This window comes from Pecten maximus, chromosome 5 (assembly GCF_902652985.1).
Source record: "Pecten maximus chromosome 5, xPecMax1.1, whole genome shotgun sequence".
NCBI classification, from domain to species: Eukaryota; Metazoa; Mollusca; class Bivalvia; order Pectinida; family Pectinidae; genus Pecten; species Pecten maximus.
In genome coordinates, this window is record NC_047019.1 from 47,272,807 (window position 1) to 47,291,979 (window position 19,173).

General features: G+C 37.7%; 2 protein-coding genes across 2 annotated transcripts; both read right to left on the reverse strand.

Annotated features, from left to right (window-relative positions):
* Positions 1-1,517: 1,517 nt before the first annotated feature.
* On the reverse strand, positions 1,518-6,668 carry LOC117328203. The gene is made up of 2 exons (XM_033885642.1): positions 6,527-6,668; positions 1,518-3,552 (listed from the first exon to the last, which is right to left on the reverse strand). Exon 2 carries the CDS (start codon positions 3,488-3,490, stop codon positions 2,969-2,971), a length of 522 nt encoding a protein of 173 aa, XP_033741533.1. The 5' UTR covers positions 3,491-3,552; positions 6,527-6,668; the 3' UTR covers positions 1,518-2,968.
* A 3,017-nt stretch (positions 6,669-9,685) lies between these two features.
* LOC117328204 (prostaglandin E synthase 2-like) lies at positions 9,686-17,430 on the reverse strand. The gene is made up of 6 exons (XM_033885643.1): positions 17,109-17,430; positions 14,975-15,190; positions 13,624-13,829; positions 13,133-13,345; positions 12,159-12,276; positions 9,686-11,376 (listed from the first exon to the last, which is right to left on the reverse strand). Exons 1-6 carry the CDS (start codon positions 17,412-17,414, stop codon positions 11,209-11,211), a joined length of 1,227 nt encoding a protein of 408 aa, XP_033741534.1. The 5' UTR covers positions 17,415-17,430; the 3' UTR covers positions 9,686-11,208.
* Positions 17,431-19,173: the final 1,743 nt, after the last annotated feature.

The window sequence follows — 19,173 nt, forward strand, 5'->3', positions numbered from 1 at the left end:
CAGCCATCCTCAGAACACTGTCCATAGCCCTAGCCATCCACACAGAACACTTTCCATAGCCCCAGTCATCCACAGAACACTGTCCATAGCCCCAGTCATCCACAGAACACTGTCCATAGCCCCAGTCATCCACAGAACACTGTCCATAGCCCCAGTCATCCACAGAACACTGTCCATAGACCCAGCCATCCACAGAACACTGTCCATAGACCCAGCCATCCACAAAACACTGTCCATAGCCCAAGCCATCCACACAAAACATTGGCCATAGCCCCAGCCATCCACAGAACACTGTCCATAGCCCCAGCCATCCACACAGAACATTGGCCATAAGCCCCAGCCATCCACAGAACACTGTTCATAGCCCCAGCAATCAACACAGAACATTAGCCATAGCCCCAGGCAATCACACAGAACATTGGCCATAGACCCAGCCATCCACGGAACACTGTCCATAGCCCCAGCCATCCACACAGAACATTGGCCATAAGCCCCAGCAATCCACAGAACACTGTTCATAGCCCCAGCCATCCACAGAACACTGTCCATAGCCCCAGCCATCCACAAAACACTGTCCATAGCCCCAGCCATCCACACAGAACATTGGCCATAGCCCCAGGCAATCACACAGAACATTGGCCATAGCCCCAGCCAATCACACAGAACACTGTCCATAGACCCAGCCATCCACAAAACACTGTCCATAGCACCAGCCATCCACACAAAACATCGGCCATAGCCCCAGCCATCCACAGAACACTGTCCATAGCACCAGCCATCCACACAAAACATCGGCCATAGCCCCAGCCATCCACAGAACACTGTCCATAGCCCCAGCAATCCACACAGAACATTGGCCAAAGCCCCAGGCAATCACACACAACATTGGCCATAGCCCCAGCCAATCACACAGAACACTGTCCATAGCCCCAGCCATCCACACAGAACATTGGCCATAGCCCCAGCCAATCACACAGAACATTGACCATAGCCCCAGCCATCCACACAGAACATTGGCCATAGCCCCAGCCAATCACACAGAACTTTGGCCATAGCCCCAGCCATCCACACAGAACATTGGCCATAGCCCCAGCCAATCACACAGAACATTGGCCATAGCCCCAGCCAATCACACAGAACATTGGCCATAGCCCCAGCCATCCACACAAAACATTGTTTAAAACCCAAGGCATTCACACAAAACATTGTTCAGAGCCCCATAAGGGCCAGTCATCCACACAAAATATTTTTTATATCCCCAGCCATTTAAATAGAGTGTCGTCCATAGCCCAAGTCATCCACAAAACCTTATTCATAGTCACAACCATTCACACAGACGTTGGCCATAACGTCAACTGTTCTTCAGATCAAATGAACAACCACCACTGAGCAAGCATTCCTCAAATATCAAAATATATGCAACAAGTACCCAAACAACAGACGTACAGTTAAGTGTCATTCATGTTAAAATACCTAAAGTGCAATATTGTGAATAACTTATCACCCATTTTTTTTTCAGTATGATTTTTCATTTACCCCTTATGGAGAACATACAAGTGTCTGTATAGAAATGTAAATTTATGTTTGTGGAATGACCTCCTCTATAATGTTTCATGTACAGGTAGCAAAATAGCTTTTTTACAATCTAGAAAACTATGTTTTAACTTATTTTGTTATAAAAGGAAACAAATCACATAATAAACAGATTGCTAAGACATTATCTAACCAAGGAATTAGACAGCAGGATATATCCTATATCGGTCTTCTCCAAAGAACATTTCAGTAGATACAGTCTTAATTAAACAGATTTTCTTTCACACTCACACTCATGACAAATACTTGTTATAGAAAATCATAACTTAGAAAATGTTACTAAATATAACATCAGGAAAAATAAATAAAATGTTTGAATTACTGTAAAAGAAAAATTTGTAGAATATGACAGTGAATTTATACTGTTATGTTCGGATGAATAATCGTAATATATTCAAATCAAAGAAAATCCTAAAAATGCTGAATGACATTCTTAATTCTGGATGTTGTATTGGACAGTTACAACCTTAAATAGGAAGAAAAGAAACACATGACAATAAAGCAATAACAATATTTAGCATTTGCACAAAAAATAAATATACGTTTTACAGTTTCTGGAATTCAGGAGCCCACTACATTTGTCTATTGCAACACTGACTGACCCGGTCCACTCTAATTTGCATGTAAATATACCGTAAAAACATCTCAATACCAAAGATCATCAAATATAGTAAAAACATCTAAATACCAAGACATAACATCAAAGTAAAGCAAAAAATAATAATGTATAAAACAAAGCTTAAAAGTACCAATACTTGGCAAGTAGATCCGTAAAAATCAAACGTGCATAAATTTAGAAAACATGACTATCCTATAAAAAATACCATGTTAGATATCAGCACCTTCTAGAGTTACATGTATTCTTATTATCTTAACAGCAAATTAACCATACATATTCCAGTAAGGTATTATTATAATTATTATTACTGATAAAATAGAAGTACATTTTGTAAATTCAAACAATCTGATTATACAGATATATCAGCTAAAAGATCCATGCATGAGGCAATAAGTATTCTCTACAATATCCCTGGTGATGATCTTTGTTCTTGACCTTTGACCTACTTAATTCAAAAGATCTTATTATAATATTACTAGATTTATATTATCATAATCATAATATCATGATGAGTACTGAAGAGAAATGAAAATAAAATGATATAGACTGCATGAAACTTAAGGCAGACAAAATATTTTATATGTTAATTACAATGCATATTACATCAAAAGCAGATTATGGGTTGCCTTTTATAAGCTAGCCAAGCATTCATATAGATCTGTAAGTATACAGATTTTGTGAATAAACTAATTCCCCAGAACACTACTCATATCATGGTTGCACTTTAAACTCTAGTCCTTGTTAATGTAGAAGGCTTTAGATAGTTTCTGTTGCTAACAAGATGATTAAGATGATGATAATAAAGCCTAGTCCAAAGGCAGTGTAGCTGGCATAAACAGCGAACCGTGACCATTTCTGGGCAAGACCATACAGTCCTTTACTATTCTGGAGCTTGGCACGCCAGGCATAGCGATTGGCCAGTACGCCAACACACATGCAGCATAAGACACTGACGTAGGACACGAGCACCACCTGGTTAAATGTACGATATGGACGGGGCAGCAGCTCCTCCTGGGGCACCTTTTTAACAAGATGGGGCAAAGTTATTGTTGTTTCTTTGTAGGGATTCTCCAGTGTATTTTGGTAAGCTGGCTCTATATTGAAAGACTTCATGACTGGTGCTCCATTGTCCTCACGGTTCTCCAACAATGACATAGCCACATGTTCATGATCAGAGTCAACAGGGGCTACTGGAACATCCTGAGTTGTCTGCTCTTGGTTTTCATGTAATGGCTGATTCTCCATCCCACTGACGTTGGGGTCAATACAGGTTGTCATAGTAACCGGGCTGTTGGTATATGTGCCTGGTGGAATTATCTAATCTGGGAATGACTTTTTTTCTGGCAAAAAAAAAAGAGGACAGCGTTATCTCAATGTTGATTGAATTTGAACAGCAAAATGATGTCTTACAAGTCTGAAACCAGTGAACTATAGGTATACCAATCCTAGGGACAATCACAATTGTATCACTTTCTGCTATCAATGCATACCTTGTGCCTTTTATACATGATAACCATCAAAGATAGCTTAGTCATACCAACCAGTTTCACCTATATTTAACAATTTTGAAAACAAAAGAGTCTTACCAATAATATTAGCTTTCATTAGATAATAATGCAGGTTTAACATGAAATACATGAACATATACATATAAAATAAAGCAAGTTCATAAGATTCTAAACATACAGGTAACACTATATTGTACAGCTACAAATTTAGATCATTCTGAGAATTAGCCCACAAGATTGTAGGAGGCACTATTTCTGAATTTTACATGACTACATGTAAAACATATCTGTCTAAATGTAACAGAGCACATGATTAATTGAATTTAAATCACTGTCTCTGCTAGTTAGGGATCGAACCCGGGACCTCTGGCTTACTAGTCTTACCCTGAACTAATCGAGCTAAAAGGAGATCTCTCTTGCTGAGCGGTACATATTGCAGCTAGTATTTACCAGGGTTACATGAAGATTGCAAGTCTGGTATCATATGGGTCAGTGGAAACCTGGATTATCAAAGACCATACAACCCATCATTCATGACGATTGAGATTTTGAGGTACCAGAACACAAACTTTGCAAAATCTTATACAAGTGAAAAGCAAATTCAAAGAGATTTACCCAATGCCTACCAAACACCTCCAGCACCTAATCAGAGGTTTGAAGTTGATTGATGTCCAAGTTTTTATGGAATCTCTTAAACTATGTTGGGTGCGTAGGATATTTATGTCATCAAGAAAATGGACTATGCTCCTAAGCTCCATGATAAACTTGAATAAGCTGAACAATTGTGGGAATGATTTAATCAATCTGTGTGTTTCTAACTGTTCAAATAAGTTCTGGAAAGATGTTTTTCCAGGGTTGGTGAAAATGAATAATTCAAGACTATTTATGAAGAGTTTATATGATCATGACTCTATTTGGAAAACTCCACTTTGGTATGATAGAGGTATACAAATTGGCAATAATTTCATCTTTTACCAAAATTAGTTCAATGCTACATCAAATGATCTGGTAAAAGTTCTAAAAATATAACTTTTTACTCACTTCATGAGTTTATGGACCAACTGTATATAGAACTAACACCAACTATCTGCAATACTATGGATTGATATCATCAGTAAAATCTTTATTTAGATACGTATACAGATAAGTCTGAATCTTGGTTCGAAAAACTAGCCCAACCTTTTATACCTCTGCTTTTTGAAATATTTTTTCAAAGGTCATACAGGCTCAAAAGATTTTTATAATTGTCTCATGATGAGATTTTCCTAACACGTGCTTTTGGTTGTATGATCGATTACGAACCTAACTACTTTCGTTTTAGTATATATTTACATTGCGCTAGCAGGCCCATGTACAAAGAAAGTCGTGCATCATTTAAAAAAATCAATCTGAAGCACTGCTCATTACACCAACTACTCAATAAATGGAGTACAAGTTTTCATATTGTTGCAGATAAATGGACGAAAATCTATAAAATTCCCTTTACAGCCACAAACAATTCAAAGTTATAGTGGTTTTAAACGAAAATAATACATGATCATCGTATATTACCTATAAACAATTATCTGTTTAAATATTTCTTCAAGTCTAATGTTTACCTTTTGTAATAACATCTACCCATTGTTACCCTACACCTACCCACTGTTACCCTACACCTACCCACTGTTACCCTACACCTACCCAATGTTACCCTACACCTACCCAATGTTACCCTACACCTACCAATTGTTACCCTACACCTACCCAATGTTACCCTACACCTACCCATTGTTACCCTACATCTACCCATTGTTACCCTACACCTACCCATTGTTACCCTACATCTACCCATTGTTGCAATGTTACCCTATATATAACACCTTCCCTGAATGCTACTCTAATGTAATCACTAATGTTTACAGTATATTTGCTGTATTTATTTCTAATAAATCATAGAACAAGAGGTCCATGACCTAAACAGTCACCAAGTCTCTTAAACATGTCACTACTATATATAGTATATTCTATGTATTTACATTGTAATTCTAAACAGTTCCTAAAAAACAAAAGTGAAGTTTACCCCAGGCCCCTCCCCAGGGAGAAACATGAAACCCATGGGTCATTTTGATAGTGCAACTTAAGGTGGATCATGACACTAACTCCCCATAGTATGCCAGTTTACTTGGCCTGAAGAGCAACTTGTGCATGGGTAACCAAATCATGTGTCAAGACACACCTGGAATAAGTCTTCATGGTTTAGCCACATGGGTACCTATATCTGGTTAACTTACACGCCTTCTTTGTGTGTAATGAAAAATTCAGAGAATTCAGAGAGCTTATCTTAACTGTTTTGTTTTGGTTTTTTTTTTTAAACAGTTAGGTCTACATTAATATTATTGGTGTTTATCTATGTCGTGCCAGACCTTTTTCTTTAAAAAAGTATGAAAATTGAGTAGTTTTTATGGTGTTACATGAATATGAATAATCGTTTTTTATCGTGAAAATTATCAATACAACACTCTATTTATCATTGGAACAAAAACAAGCCTACCCTTCCCATTAAGTAATAAAAAGAGCACTTCAGCCAATTTTGGTATTTTACCATGAAACGGCCGCACATATAAGGTACAGTACGGTCGATATGTATGGTGAAAAAAACATGGTAAAAAATCTGGAGTAGTAAATTTGGGTATAAAATGGCAATGTAACGAAAATGGCTCTGGTACTGTTGAGCTGCACAGTAGGGCCTACTGTGTAACTTACTGGGAACCAAGTCTGCAAATTCGACCTAGTGGTAGGCTATCAACGTTATTAGAAGGTATCACACCTGTAAAATGTGGTCTGGTGCTACAGTATCAGGGATCCTTCTGAGCTTTACGAACAATATCCGACAGTCGTCTCTAACCAGCATCGGCTTTTTCTACCAATAAAAACATTGACGCTGACGCAGGTAAGCGCCTGATTAAAACACTTCGAAGACGTCGACATAGGTAGACGCATTCGGTTTGAAACTTGTTAGAACAGCGGTGCATTCGCATTGCAAAATAGTCACCGTTGTTGTACGCTGTATATAGAACAGTAGAATGCAACATCTAATTATAAACAGAGATCATACATGTTACAACCAATCTGATTTAAATGTTTTAAGACGTTTTTATATGGTAACAGTTATAACATTTCAAAACATTTGAATCCCGATTGGATAAGCATTGGGGGCAAACTGAATGTTTTTATAATCATGATTTAGCCAATAACGAACTGATCCATATTTCATCAGTCAATGTAATGTAGGGATTCCCTGTGACATCAGTCAATGTAATCTAGGGATTCCCTGTGATATCAGTCAATGTAATCTAGGGATTCCCTGTGACATCAGTCAATGTAATGTTAGGGATTCCCTGTGACATTAGTCAATGTAATGTTGGGATTTCCTGTGACATTAGTCAAGGTAATGTGGGGTTCCCTTTGACATCAGTCAATGTAATGTGGGGGTTCCCTATGACATCAGTCAATGTAATGTAGGGATTCCATGTGACATCAGTCAATGTAATGTTGGGATTCCCTATGACATCAGTCAATGTAATGTTGGGATTCCCTATGACATCAGTCAATGTAATGTTGGGATTCCCTGTGACATTAGTCAAGGTAATGTGGGGATTCCCTGTGACATCAGTCAACGTAATGTATGGATTCCCTGTGACATCAGTCAATGTAATGTAGGGATTCCCTGTGACATCAATGTAATGTAGGGATTCCATGTGACATCAATGTAATGTAGGGTTTCCTGTGACATCAGTCAATGTAATGAAGGGATTCCCTGTGACATCAGTCAATGTAATGTAGGGATTCCCTGTGACATCAGTCAATGTAATGTAGGGATTCCCTTTGACATCAGTCAATGTAATGTGGGGGTTCCCTATGACATCAGTCAATGTAATGTAGGGATTCCCTGTGACATCAGTCAATGTAATGTAGGGATTCCCTGTGACATCTGTCAATGTAATGTAGGGATTCCATGTGACATCAGTGTAATGTGGGGGTTTCCTATGACATCAGTCAATGTAATGTTGGGATTCCCTGTGACATTAGTCAATGTAATGTGAGGGTTCCCTATGACATCAGTCAATGTAATGTAGGGATTCCATGTGACATCAATGTAATGTAGAGTTCCCTGTGACATCAGTCAATGTAATGTAGGGATTCCCTGTGACATCAGTCAATGTAATGTTGGGATTCCATGTGACATCAATGTAATGTAGGGATTCCCTGTGACATCAGTCAATGTAATGTAGGGATTCCATGTGACATCAATGTAATGTAGGGATTCCCTGTGACATCAGTCAATGTAATGTAGGGATTCCCTGTGACATCAGTCAATGTAATGTGGGGGTTCCCTGTGACATTAGTCAAGGTAATGTTGGGATTCCCTATGACATCAGTCAATGTAATGTTGGGATTCCCTATGACATCAGTCAATGTAATGTGGGGGTTCCATGTGACATCAATGTAATGTAGGGATTCCCTGTGACATCAATGTAATGTAGGGATTCCCTGTGACATCAATGTAATGTAGGGATTCCCTGTGACATCAATGTAATGTAGGGATTCCCTGTGACATCAGTCAATGTAATGTAGAGATTCCCTTTGACATTAGTCAATGTAATGTAGGGATTCCCTGTGACATTAATGTAATGTAGAGATTCCCTGTGACATCAATGTAATGTAGGGATTCCATGTGACATCAATGTAATGTAGGGATTCCCTGTGACATCAGTCAATGTAATGTTGGGATTCCCTGTGACATCAGTCAATGTAATGTTGGGATTCCCTGTGACATCAGCCAATGTAATCTAGGGATTCCCTGTGAAATCAGTCAATGTAATGTAAGGATTCCCTGTGACATCAGTCAATGTAATGTAAGGATTCCCTATGACATCAGTCAATGTAATGTAGGGATTCCCTGTGACATCAATGTAATGTAGGGATTCCCTGTGACATCAGTCAATGTAATGTAGGGATTCCCTGTGACATCAGTCTATGTAATGTAAGGATTCCCTGTGAAATCAGTCAATGTAATGTAGGGATTCCATGTGACATCAATGTAATGTTGGGATTCCCTATGACATCAGTCAATGTAATGTAGGGGTTCCATGTGACATCAGTCAATGTAATGTAGGGATTCCCTGTGACATCAGTCAATGTAATGTAGGGATTCCCTATGACATCAGTCAATGTAATGTAGGGTTTCCTGTGACATCAGTCAATGTAATGTAAGGATTCCCTGTGACATCAGTCAATGTAATGTAGGGATTCCATGTGACATTAGTCAATGTAATGAAAGGGTTCCCTGTGACATCAGTCAATGTAATGTAGGGATTCTCTGTGACATCAGTCAATGTAATGTAGGGATTCCCTGTGGCATCAATGTAATGTAGGGATTCCCTGTGACATCAATGTAATGTAGGGATTCCCTGTGACATCAATGTAATGTAGGGATTCCATATGACATCAGTCAATGTAATGTAGGGATTCCCTGTGACATCAATGTTATGTAGGGATTCCCTGTGACATCAATGTAATGTAGGGATTCCCTGTGACATCAATGTAATGTAGGGATTCCCTGTGACATCAATGTAATGTTGGGATTCCCTGTGACATCAATGTAATGTAGCGTTTTCTGTGACATCAATGTAATGTAGGGATTCCCTGTGACATCAATGTAATGTAGGGTTTCCTGTGACATTAATTCAATGTAGGGCCTTCCTCTGGCATTCGCATAGCTAGAAATTACTTGGTCTCTATATCTCTGAACTCTTCAATTATATCATAATATCTGGTCCACAGTTTTGCATCTCACTGATTATCTGGAATTTTGTGGACTTGTGTATAGAATATTTATCAATAACACTTATTGGGAACCTAAAAACAAAGTCCAAAAATTGTAAATTTTGACAGGTGCATGAAAAGATAACAACGCTATCTTTTCTTGTATTTGAAATGAATTGCTTTTATTTCCAGTAATATAAGCAGGGTTTTGTAAACACATGTATACACACATATTGACATCTTCACACTTTCTCCCTATAGTAAATAATTTATACCCAATATTCACACACCACCTACAGCATAAAGTAAGTTAATTTCCTACTCAATTTATTTTCTCCATCTTTTGAAATGATAATAGAATCCAACTGATTTTTTTCTATTCCTTTTGAAAATAGTGATAATGAAAATAAGTTATAGATATATAAATTATTTTCAGACATTATACCCTCACTCCTTACTAACAAAGATAAAAGGGGGCAAAAACACATATCAAAACAGCTAAGAAAAGAAGAACGAATTCAGTGTACAAATGTGCTGAAAACTGAATGAGGACTTGTCTGGAAAAGGCTGTCTAACATAAAGACTCTGTGGGGGCCAACAAGGAGGATTGATGTTTGGGCTGACAATGAGAATTAATGTTGGGGTGTAACTGTCGTAAAGTAAGGTGTGCAACAGTGTATGCTGGCTACATCAGTGAAGATTTGAAAAAAGTTTTGATAAAAAAAACAGTTGTCCGGACAAGATTCAATATACAGTATGACCATAATTAAAGGGGGCATTGCTGCTGTAAAATTGATGGATAAAAAAAAGCCCAGGAGCACAGCTTTAGCAATGATAACTACATCCACAAATTTTCAAAAAGATCTGATGAAAACTGTAGGTGTTCTCTAGATGTAGACAGACTGTTAGACAACCTGATTCCGGCATCACCCCCCTCCCCCTTTTAGTAACTTTGTGGTTGGGAGCTAGATCGAGGGGTTTGGGGCTCAAACAAGCCTTAAATAATTGTTACCAAATTTCTGATACAAATGTACCTGGTATATCCAATGACATTATTCACATGACGTAAATTATACCTGTAATCAATTGTATACAAGACAATAGAAGTACACAACAATGTCATTTTAAAAACACCACATTCAACATAAAATCTGTATGACAGAACAGTAGTGTTGTACATTATAGTAAGTTCCTTTGTAAAGTGTAATAGTATCTATTACTTTAGTCCTTCCTTCTTCGCCCACTCGTCCTGCTATATCATGGATACAATATACTTCTTACCACTATATGTACTATATAACATATAGGGATAAACATTTCTACCCAATTGTGAGTGTGTTATTGATTATAATATGGTTTCCCTGACAACAGAACCACTAACGCCAGTGACTCTAAAAGCCTGCACCCGTGAAGCAGTTTGAAAGGCACCTGCCAGTTTTTCATGTTTTACAAAGAGATGTGATGTGTAACTGCCCACACCATAGAAACAATGCTGATTCCGTAAGTTTATCGTATATCTAAGGAGAATCCTTTAGCCTCGACTTCTGATCAATAATTCATTCCCATTCAAAAATTGTCCTTGTAGTATACGCCTCCCAATATCAGAACAAAATCCAATAACACCAGTTGATCTTGGTATAATCATACTATAACATCGAGGTGACATTTCTATTGCACTAACATTCATCTTGATTTTCCTGGTGTAGTGTTCATTACTGATAATATACCATGCCCCTCATGTCGCTTGACAGCACTCTTCATCCGATAATACCAAGGTTTAATTTTTGTCCTTTCCAAAGTTTCTTTAAATGCATCACATCCTTCTATAGAACTGAGGACGCCATAGACTGACTGGAAATAAACAAAGAGAGCTGAGTGTACACAATACATAATATCCCAACAGTAAACATAATATCCCACCACTAAACATAATATCCCATCACTAAACATAATATCCCATCACTAAACATAATATCCCATCACTAAACATAATATCTCACTACTAAACATAATATCTCACCACTAAACATAATATCCCATCACTAAACATAATATCCCATCACTAAACATAATATCCCATCACTAAACATAATATCCCACCACTAAACATGATATCCCACCACTAAACATAATATCAACTACTTAACATAATATCCCACCACTAAACATAATATCCCATCACTAAACATAATATCCCACCACTAAACATAATATCCCATCACTAAACATAATATCCCACCACTAATCATAATATCCCACCACTAAACATCATATCCCATCACTAAACATAATATCCCATCACTAAACATAATATCCCATCACTAAACATAATATCCCACCACTAAAGTTAAACATCATATCCCACCACGAAACATAATATCCCACCACTAAACATAATATCTCACCACTAAACATCATATCCCACTATTATATATAATATCCCACCACTAACATCACATCCCACAATTATATATAATATCCCACTACTAAACATAATATCAACTACTTAACATAATATCCCTAAACTAAACATCATATCCCACCACTAGCCATAATATAATCCCACCACTAAATGAAATTGATAAGTCATAATATAGTGATATATTAATGTTTAGTATCAGTGGTATATTTACAAGATCAGCCAGGTTTGGTTTGTGTCCTCCAAGGAATTTCCTGTCCTTGCCTATAGCCTTCATCCATACATCACACTCATTGTACAGGGAGACACGAACATCATTGTTTAAGTTGTACCTGAACAAAATAACACCTGATTAATGGATTTATTTTATCACTTTAATTCAATAACACATTTTATCTTTATGTTTAGGAATAAGAGCACAACACTTTGTGAAATGCAGTGGTTGTTGTACAAAAAGAAACAAGATGCCCAGAGGGCCTGTATTGCTCACCTGGTTGGATTGACTAAACAAAATATGTTCATTTTCAATTGCCCCTCGGGACCCTTGGGGGTCAGCCCCATCATTTGTATAAATTTAGATCCAAGTCACCAAGGGATATTACTACTGAAATATAAATGTCATACATTGCTTAGTTCCAGAGAAGTTGTTAATATCAACTGCCAAATGGACCTCTTTTGGTCCTGCCCCTCAGGCCCTGGAAGGTCAGCCTACCAATTGTTCAATTTCAAATCTTTACCCCATGGGGTGCTACCAGTCAAATATGAACAATATATATGCATTGCTCAGTTTCAGAGAAGAAGTCATTTACATCAATTTAGCCATATTGATCCTTCTTGGTCTCCCCTCTCAGGCTCCTTGGGGGTCAGCCCACCATTTCGTACAATTTCGAATGTCAACCACCTAGAAATGCTTCCAGTCAAATTTTGATTAATTCCAATCAGCTGACCCTATTTGTATAATTTTGAATGTCAACCACCTAGAGATGCTTTCAGTCAAATTTTGTTTAGTTCCAAGTAGCTTTTATGAAGAAGAAGTCGATTGTTGAAAGAGGACGGATGGATGTCAGACATCGGACCACGGATGCCAGATGACACAGTATGACATAAGCTCACCCTGGTCCTTCAACCACATGAGCTAATAATGCCATACTGCCAATGATTATCTGTCCACTAACATTTTTGACTTACCTTTTTTTCAGAACTTTTCCAAGGAAGTACATGGCCGTGGCTCCTGTGTAAATAACAAATATCCTCATTGGAAAGCTAAACACATGTTCCCATTCCCCGACTTCAGAGAAGTACTTGAATGCCTGAATTGCTTCTGAGGGTGTTCTGTACACATTGGGGGATAGCATATGGACCAACGTTTTATCTGTCCAGCTTCGCCACTTCCTTTCTTCCCTAGAATTTCATTGTAAAACAAGTGACATTATGCCATTCTTTTGTGATAGTCAATAAAAAGACCAGGAGATAAAATATTTATAATTCAACACTCTCTGTTTGAAATTATCACTTTAAAGAGAGATTGTCATTCAATGTATGAACTACAAGAGTAATATGTAAAGTAAAGAAACACAGATTTTGGTAAACATTAATTCTGTACAGACAGTACAGTGTAATTATCTAGAGATGTACAGACTAACCAGGTGCCTTTGGTTGGTAAGAACAGATATACCTACATCTGTTGATCTGCTGTCTGACCGTCTGAGGCATCCTCTTGGTACATGATGGCATATTTGTTCGAGAAATCTTTGACTTCTTTCTTTTTGACTTCATCAAAGACTTCAACTTGCGGGTAGAAGGACCTGATAAGGGGGACAGGTTTTGATGGATCCAGGAGGTAGGTGTACAGGATACTCATCACCACAGAAGAGTCATTCAGTTGCTTTGAAAGGAAACAAGTGTAATCAATGATTGTGAACCTCACCAGCAGCAATCATCGCAAAATACCTACACTAAATCTCAGGAACTTATAGTTTTTACAATTGTAGAATATCAAATATGCGGCATTGAAAGAAATTTTAAAAGTACAATAACAAATTTAATTTTGATATCAAACAATAACACATTGTACATAATAAAAAAATCATTAATTTCAGAGCAAGAATTACACATAATTACTAGAAAATGTCTCAATTGTTGTTTTAGTTTGTCATTATAGTAAGTTTTAAACAAACTCCAAACTTCACGATTTTGTCCAAAAAGTATGAAAGCACTCTATACATTATAGATATGTGTAATTCATATAAGATGCAATACAAAACCATTATCAAATATCGCAAAACCAAATTCTCAAAATTCACCTAAATGTCATTTTTACCAGAAAAAGTTATATCTGATATATTATAGAATTCATTCAAGTTTGGCTATAATCAAATTTAAAAACCAATTAGAGAAGCATTTAAGATTTTATGTTATTTCACAAAATCTATTTTTATAAACCAAAAACTACACCAAAAAGATTAAATTGATGTAACCTGTTAGGTGTGTTCAGATGTCCATACTACAATACAACTATATTTCAGGTTTGGTTGGAATAACATTAATATTTATTGAGAAGCTGACTAAACAAAACTTGAGATTTCCAGCATTCCTCATTTCCAGAGTCACTATATATATAGACTATAAATTCTGGATTACATTACGTAAATGAAGGGTGTGTTGAGATGTCCACTATGTTATCTAGCTAAAAAAGAAGTTTGGTTAAGGTTGGACAATGCAAACCTTTAAGGTGAAATGTTGACGCGATCGTTAAGAATGTAATTACACCATAGCTGCAGGTGAGACAAAAACTGTTTTCAACTCTCAAAATAAATTGTCATTATGACATACCTTGACCTCTAGCTAATGATTATATATATATATATATATATATATATATAATATGAACTGATAGACGTGGTACCTTATTCAAGTGAAGGCTCTTATGATTGTATATATATAATATGAATTGACCTGGTACCTTATTCAAGTTAAGAATGAACTCCATTTCAAACCAATTCCAATGAACATTAGGATTGTCAAACTTACGATTTGTTCCTCTTTACCCTCTGCCTGGAACACAAGTATGGGAACTTTCTTGTACTGCGACCATTTAATCTCCGACCTAACTACTGAGTTCACCTCCACCACATCATACGATAAGCCATAATAGTCCAGTAGAGCACGGACTTTACAGCAAAACGGACAGGTTTGATACTGATACAGAACCAGCTTCATCCCACTTTTATCAGTCGGTATTCGGATCTGGAAAACATACAGAAAATAGTTTTTTTAAATACTTCTTATTAATTACTGACAACCTTCAAATTTCAAGATTACTTGTATAAAATGTGTGTTATGGAAGGAGGTTGTGGACAAGATTCATAAAAAAATTACAAATTGAAGTACATGTATGTTGTACATGTACCAGTATACTGGTAATATGCATGCATATACAGTAAAACCCCACTAACTCAAACTGATAGTGACCATGTTAATAGTTTGAGGAATACAGGGTATTCAAGTTATCAGAAGTTAGTCCTAGAATCTACGGAATCACAAAAATATGTGTACATGTATACATTTTCCAAAATTAAAAAGAAGGTGACCATACACATGATATCCCAATAAACACTTTATTTAACAAAGTTATGGATAAAATTTCCTTTTCAATTCATCAATTTTTCCCCCAAAATGAAAGCAAAAAGGCACAATCCCAAACCACTTAAGAAACAAGAGGTCCATGGGGCCTGTATCGCTCACCTGGTCAAAATAATGTTCATGTTTATTTCATTAATAGCTTTATTTGCCGACCTCGAAAAATGCTATATATGGTTATAGTGAGGGGATCTCAACTGCTTTAAAGAAATAACCCAGAAATGAAGTCCAGACTCTCTAAGGGTGTGGAAAGACCCCAGGGATTGTTTTTACAACATAATTGTGTTTTAAGAAACTAAGTCTCTTGGGGTGGAGAAAGATCCTTGGGCCCCATTCCCCTATGACCAGTGGGGTCAGAGTCACCATTCAAAATCTGATCCCCTTTTTCCAAAGATGTTTCTGACCAAATCAGATTGAAATCTTTTCAGAACTCATACAAGCAGCAATTTAATGGAATTAAATTCCCTCTATTTCCCCTATTGAGTCCCGCCCCTTTGGCCCCTTAGGAGGGGTCGAACGATTTACCCAAAAACACCCAAAAACTACCCAAAAACACCCAAAAACATCTGACAACATCAACACATTACATGGAAACACTGTTAGAAATTGATATGTATATATTAACATATCAAATACAGCTATTGATAGCTTCTTTTGTTGACTGTCTTACAAACAGTCATACAATAAAACCAACCATGTGGAAAGATAAGAAAGAACTATACATATCCAGTTGATATCATGTTTATTCAGTACATAATATGCCAAAACAATTATGACATAGGTGAATTGCCAATGAATTGGCACAAATATAGTTACAGCGTGAATGACATAAAAAATACTCATAATTATTTTAGTATGTACAGAGACCTATATACTAAATGTAGATAACGGTGAAGATCACAATACAGAGTTATCACCCTCGCAGTCAAAACCCTACTCGCCGATAAGTCAACAAAAGAATGTATCAATAGCTATGTTAACATATACATATCAATTTCTAATGAAGTTTTCATGTAATGTGTTGATGTTGTGAGATGTTTTTGGGTAAATCGTTCTGCCGCCTTAGGGGTCAGAGTCACCATTTATGCAAAATCTGTTCCCCTTCTCCCTAGGATGTTTCTGAGTAAATTGGGTTCAAATCCATCAATTACTTTATGACTAGTAGCGATTTAAAGGAATTACCTCTATTGCCCCCACCCCCCTTTTTGGCCCCAAGGGGGTTTGAGTCTCCGTTTATGCAAAATCTGTTCTCCTTCCCCTAAGGATGTTTCTGGGTTAAAATCCCCATTCATAACTTTATGACTACAATATTTAATGTAGTAGAGATTTAAAAGCATTACCTCTATTTTCCCAATTGGGCCCCGCCCCTCTGGCCCCTTGGGGGTCAGAACAGTCATTAATGTCATAAAATACGGATTGGATTTTAACTAAATTTGGTCAGAAAGGTCCCTGGGGGAAGCTTAAAGGGGAACAGAATTTGCATTAATGACAAGGCCAGAGGGCATAAAGTCATAAAGTTATTCACCTGTCTTGATGGTTTGATGTCAGGAATCCCATTATCAACTGCATCATGTACAGTTGTGTTGCGAAAACCATACCCGATACCTACAGCAGTGGCTGTCACCAAACCGATTCCAACAAATTTGGTCGTCCATTTTGACCTTGAAACTCTAGGATCTGATGCTCTGGAACTATAGTATCTGGAAGATGTTCTAAAGCGGAAAAACGTCTTATCATTTCTTGCCACTTCCGTTATCAATCTGGAATTACCAATAAGGCGCTTTATATTATAACCCAGTCTCACACACGAACACCTGATGGGGGCCGCCATGTTGTTATTTTATAATAGCGGAACCGGAACATGTATTTTGTATTAGGGTAGGGCTAAAATAAGGATTTTCGTGATATCCGCGCTGTGATTTAGTCTGTCGTTTTAAGTTTGTCGTGCAGTTACTCATGATTATATTACACGTTTGTAATAGAATAGAATGTCAGAGAAATGCGGATACTCTCATTTATAAATTATCCGGATTTGACCAAGATGTTCTACAGTAACTCCTCCGGAACACCTGGGCCCAGTTGTTCAAAAAGTGATTAGCTTAATCACTTGATTAGTGAAAATTTCATTTCTCATTAGTTGCAAAACCTGTGAGTATATCATCCTTAAATTACGCCAGGTGGAAGAGAATAAAGAATTACAAAATTTCCTGAAGTTTTGTCAATCAGTTATATCAGGGTTTGAAAAATGTTAAGATATACAACTTGACGTCGTAATTATTAACGTCTGTAAGGGGGGCGGCATAGAAAAAAGTTGAATCCAAATGATCAGTGGCCAGGGTTTCACTTATCCTGAATATTCAAGGCTTTTCAAGGCCCAAGGTGAAATTCAAGACTTTCTCAAGGCCCGTGCTAACCCTGAATTTTGTGTACATTTTGCCCTCTGTTAATCAATTTTGAATTATGGTTTCATTATATTATGTCGGCATTCTTTGCTGTTACTGAATAAAGAGAAATACACTTGTAGTTCATGGTGTACTCGACGACGGTTTTTGGTACACATATTTTCAAACATTTCCTCGTCTACAAGCAGACTGTCCCTGTCCCCTCAGCTACACAATCTCCTCACCAACAGACAGTGTCACCTTCTTACTAACAACAGTGCCATCTCATTTACGGACAGACCGTATCCTCACCTGCGCTTGAATGTACGTGTCTCATCACCTAGACAGACTGCCATCTCCCTAACACAGTGTGTATACTCACCTGAAAATTGTCACCTCACCTACAGGTTAATTGCCACATACAATCTCCTCATCTATAGTGTCTCCTCACCCACACAGTCAGTTTCTCACCACATGCAGTGTCCCCACCTACAGACAGACAGTATAACCCCATGTACAGACCAAAAGTCTCCCAATAGACAAAATGTCTCTTCACCTAAAGTCAGACAATGTCTCCTCACCTACAGACAGACAGTGCCTCCTTACCATAACTGACAGAATGTCTCCTCATCCACACAATCCGTGTCTTATGACAGTGTCCCCCATCTGCAGACAGACAGTATCACCTCATCTACAGGCCGATAGTCTCCTCACCTACTGTCAGACAGTGTCTCCTCACCTAGCCAGACAGTTTCTCCTCACCTACTGTCAAACAGTGTCTCCTCACCTACTGTCAAACAGTGTTTCCTCACCTACTGTCAGACAGTGTCTCCTCACCTACTGTCAAACAGTGTCTACTCACCTACTGTCAAACAGTGTCTCCTCACCTACTGTCAGACAGTGTCTCCTAACCTACTGTCAGACAGTGTCTCCTCACCTACTGTCAAACAGTGTGTCCTCACCTACTGTCAGACAGTGTCTCCTAACCTACTGTCAGACAGTGTCTCCTCACCTACTGTCAGACAGTGTCTCCTCACCTATAGTCAGACAGTGTCTCCTCACCTACTGTCAGACAGTGTCTCCTCACCTACTGTCAAAGTGTCTCACCTATAGTCAGACAGTGTCTCCTCACCTAGTCAGACAGTGTCTCCTAACCTACTGTCAGACAGTGTCTCCTCACCTATAGTCAGACAGTGTCTCCTCACCTAC

What these genes read in the sequence shown, in the direction of transcription:
- LOC117328203 (XM_033885642.1), bottom strand. Translation starts at nt 3,490, where the DNA reads ATGACAACCTGTATTGACCCCAACGTCAGTGGGATGGAGAATCAGCCA.
- LOC117328204 (XM_033885643.1), bottom strand. Translation starts at nt 17,414, where the DNA reads ATGGCGGCCCCCATCAGGTGTTCGTGTGTGAGACTGGGTTATAATATA. An exon ending in CAGACAGCAGATCAACAGAT is followed by an intron (nt 13,346 to 13,623) that starts GTAGGTATATCT and finishes ATGAAATTCTAG; the next exon opens with GGAAGAAAGGAAGTGGCGAA. An exon ending in AACCAAACCTGGCTGATCTT is followed by an intron (nt 11,377 to 12,158) that starts GTAAATATACCA and finishes GTTTATTTCCAG; the next exon opens with TCAGTCTATGGCGTCCTCAG.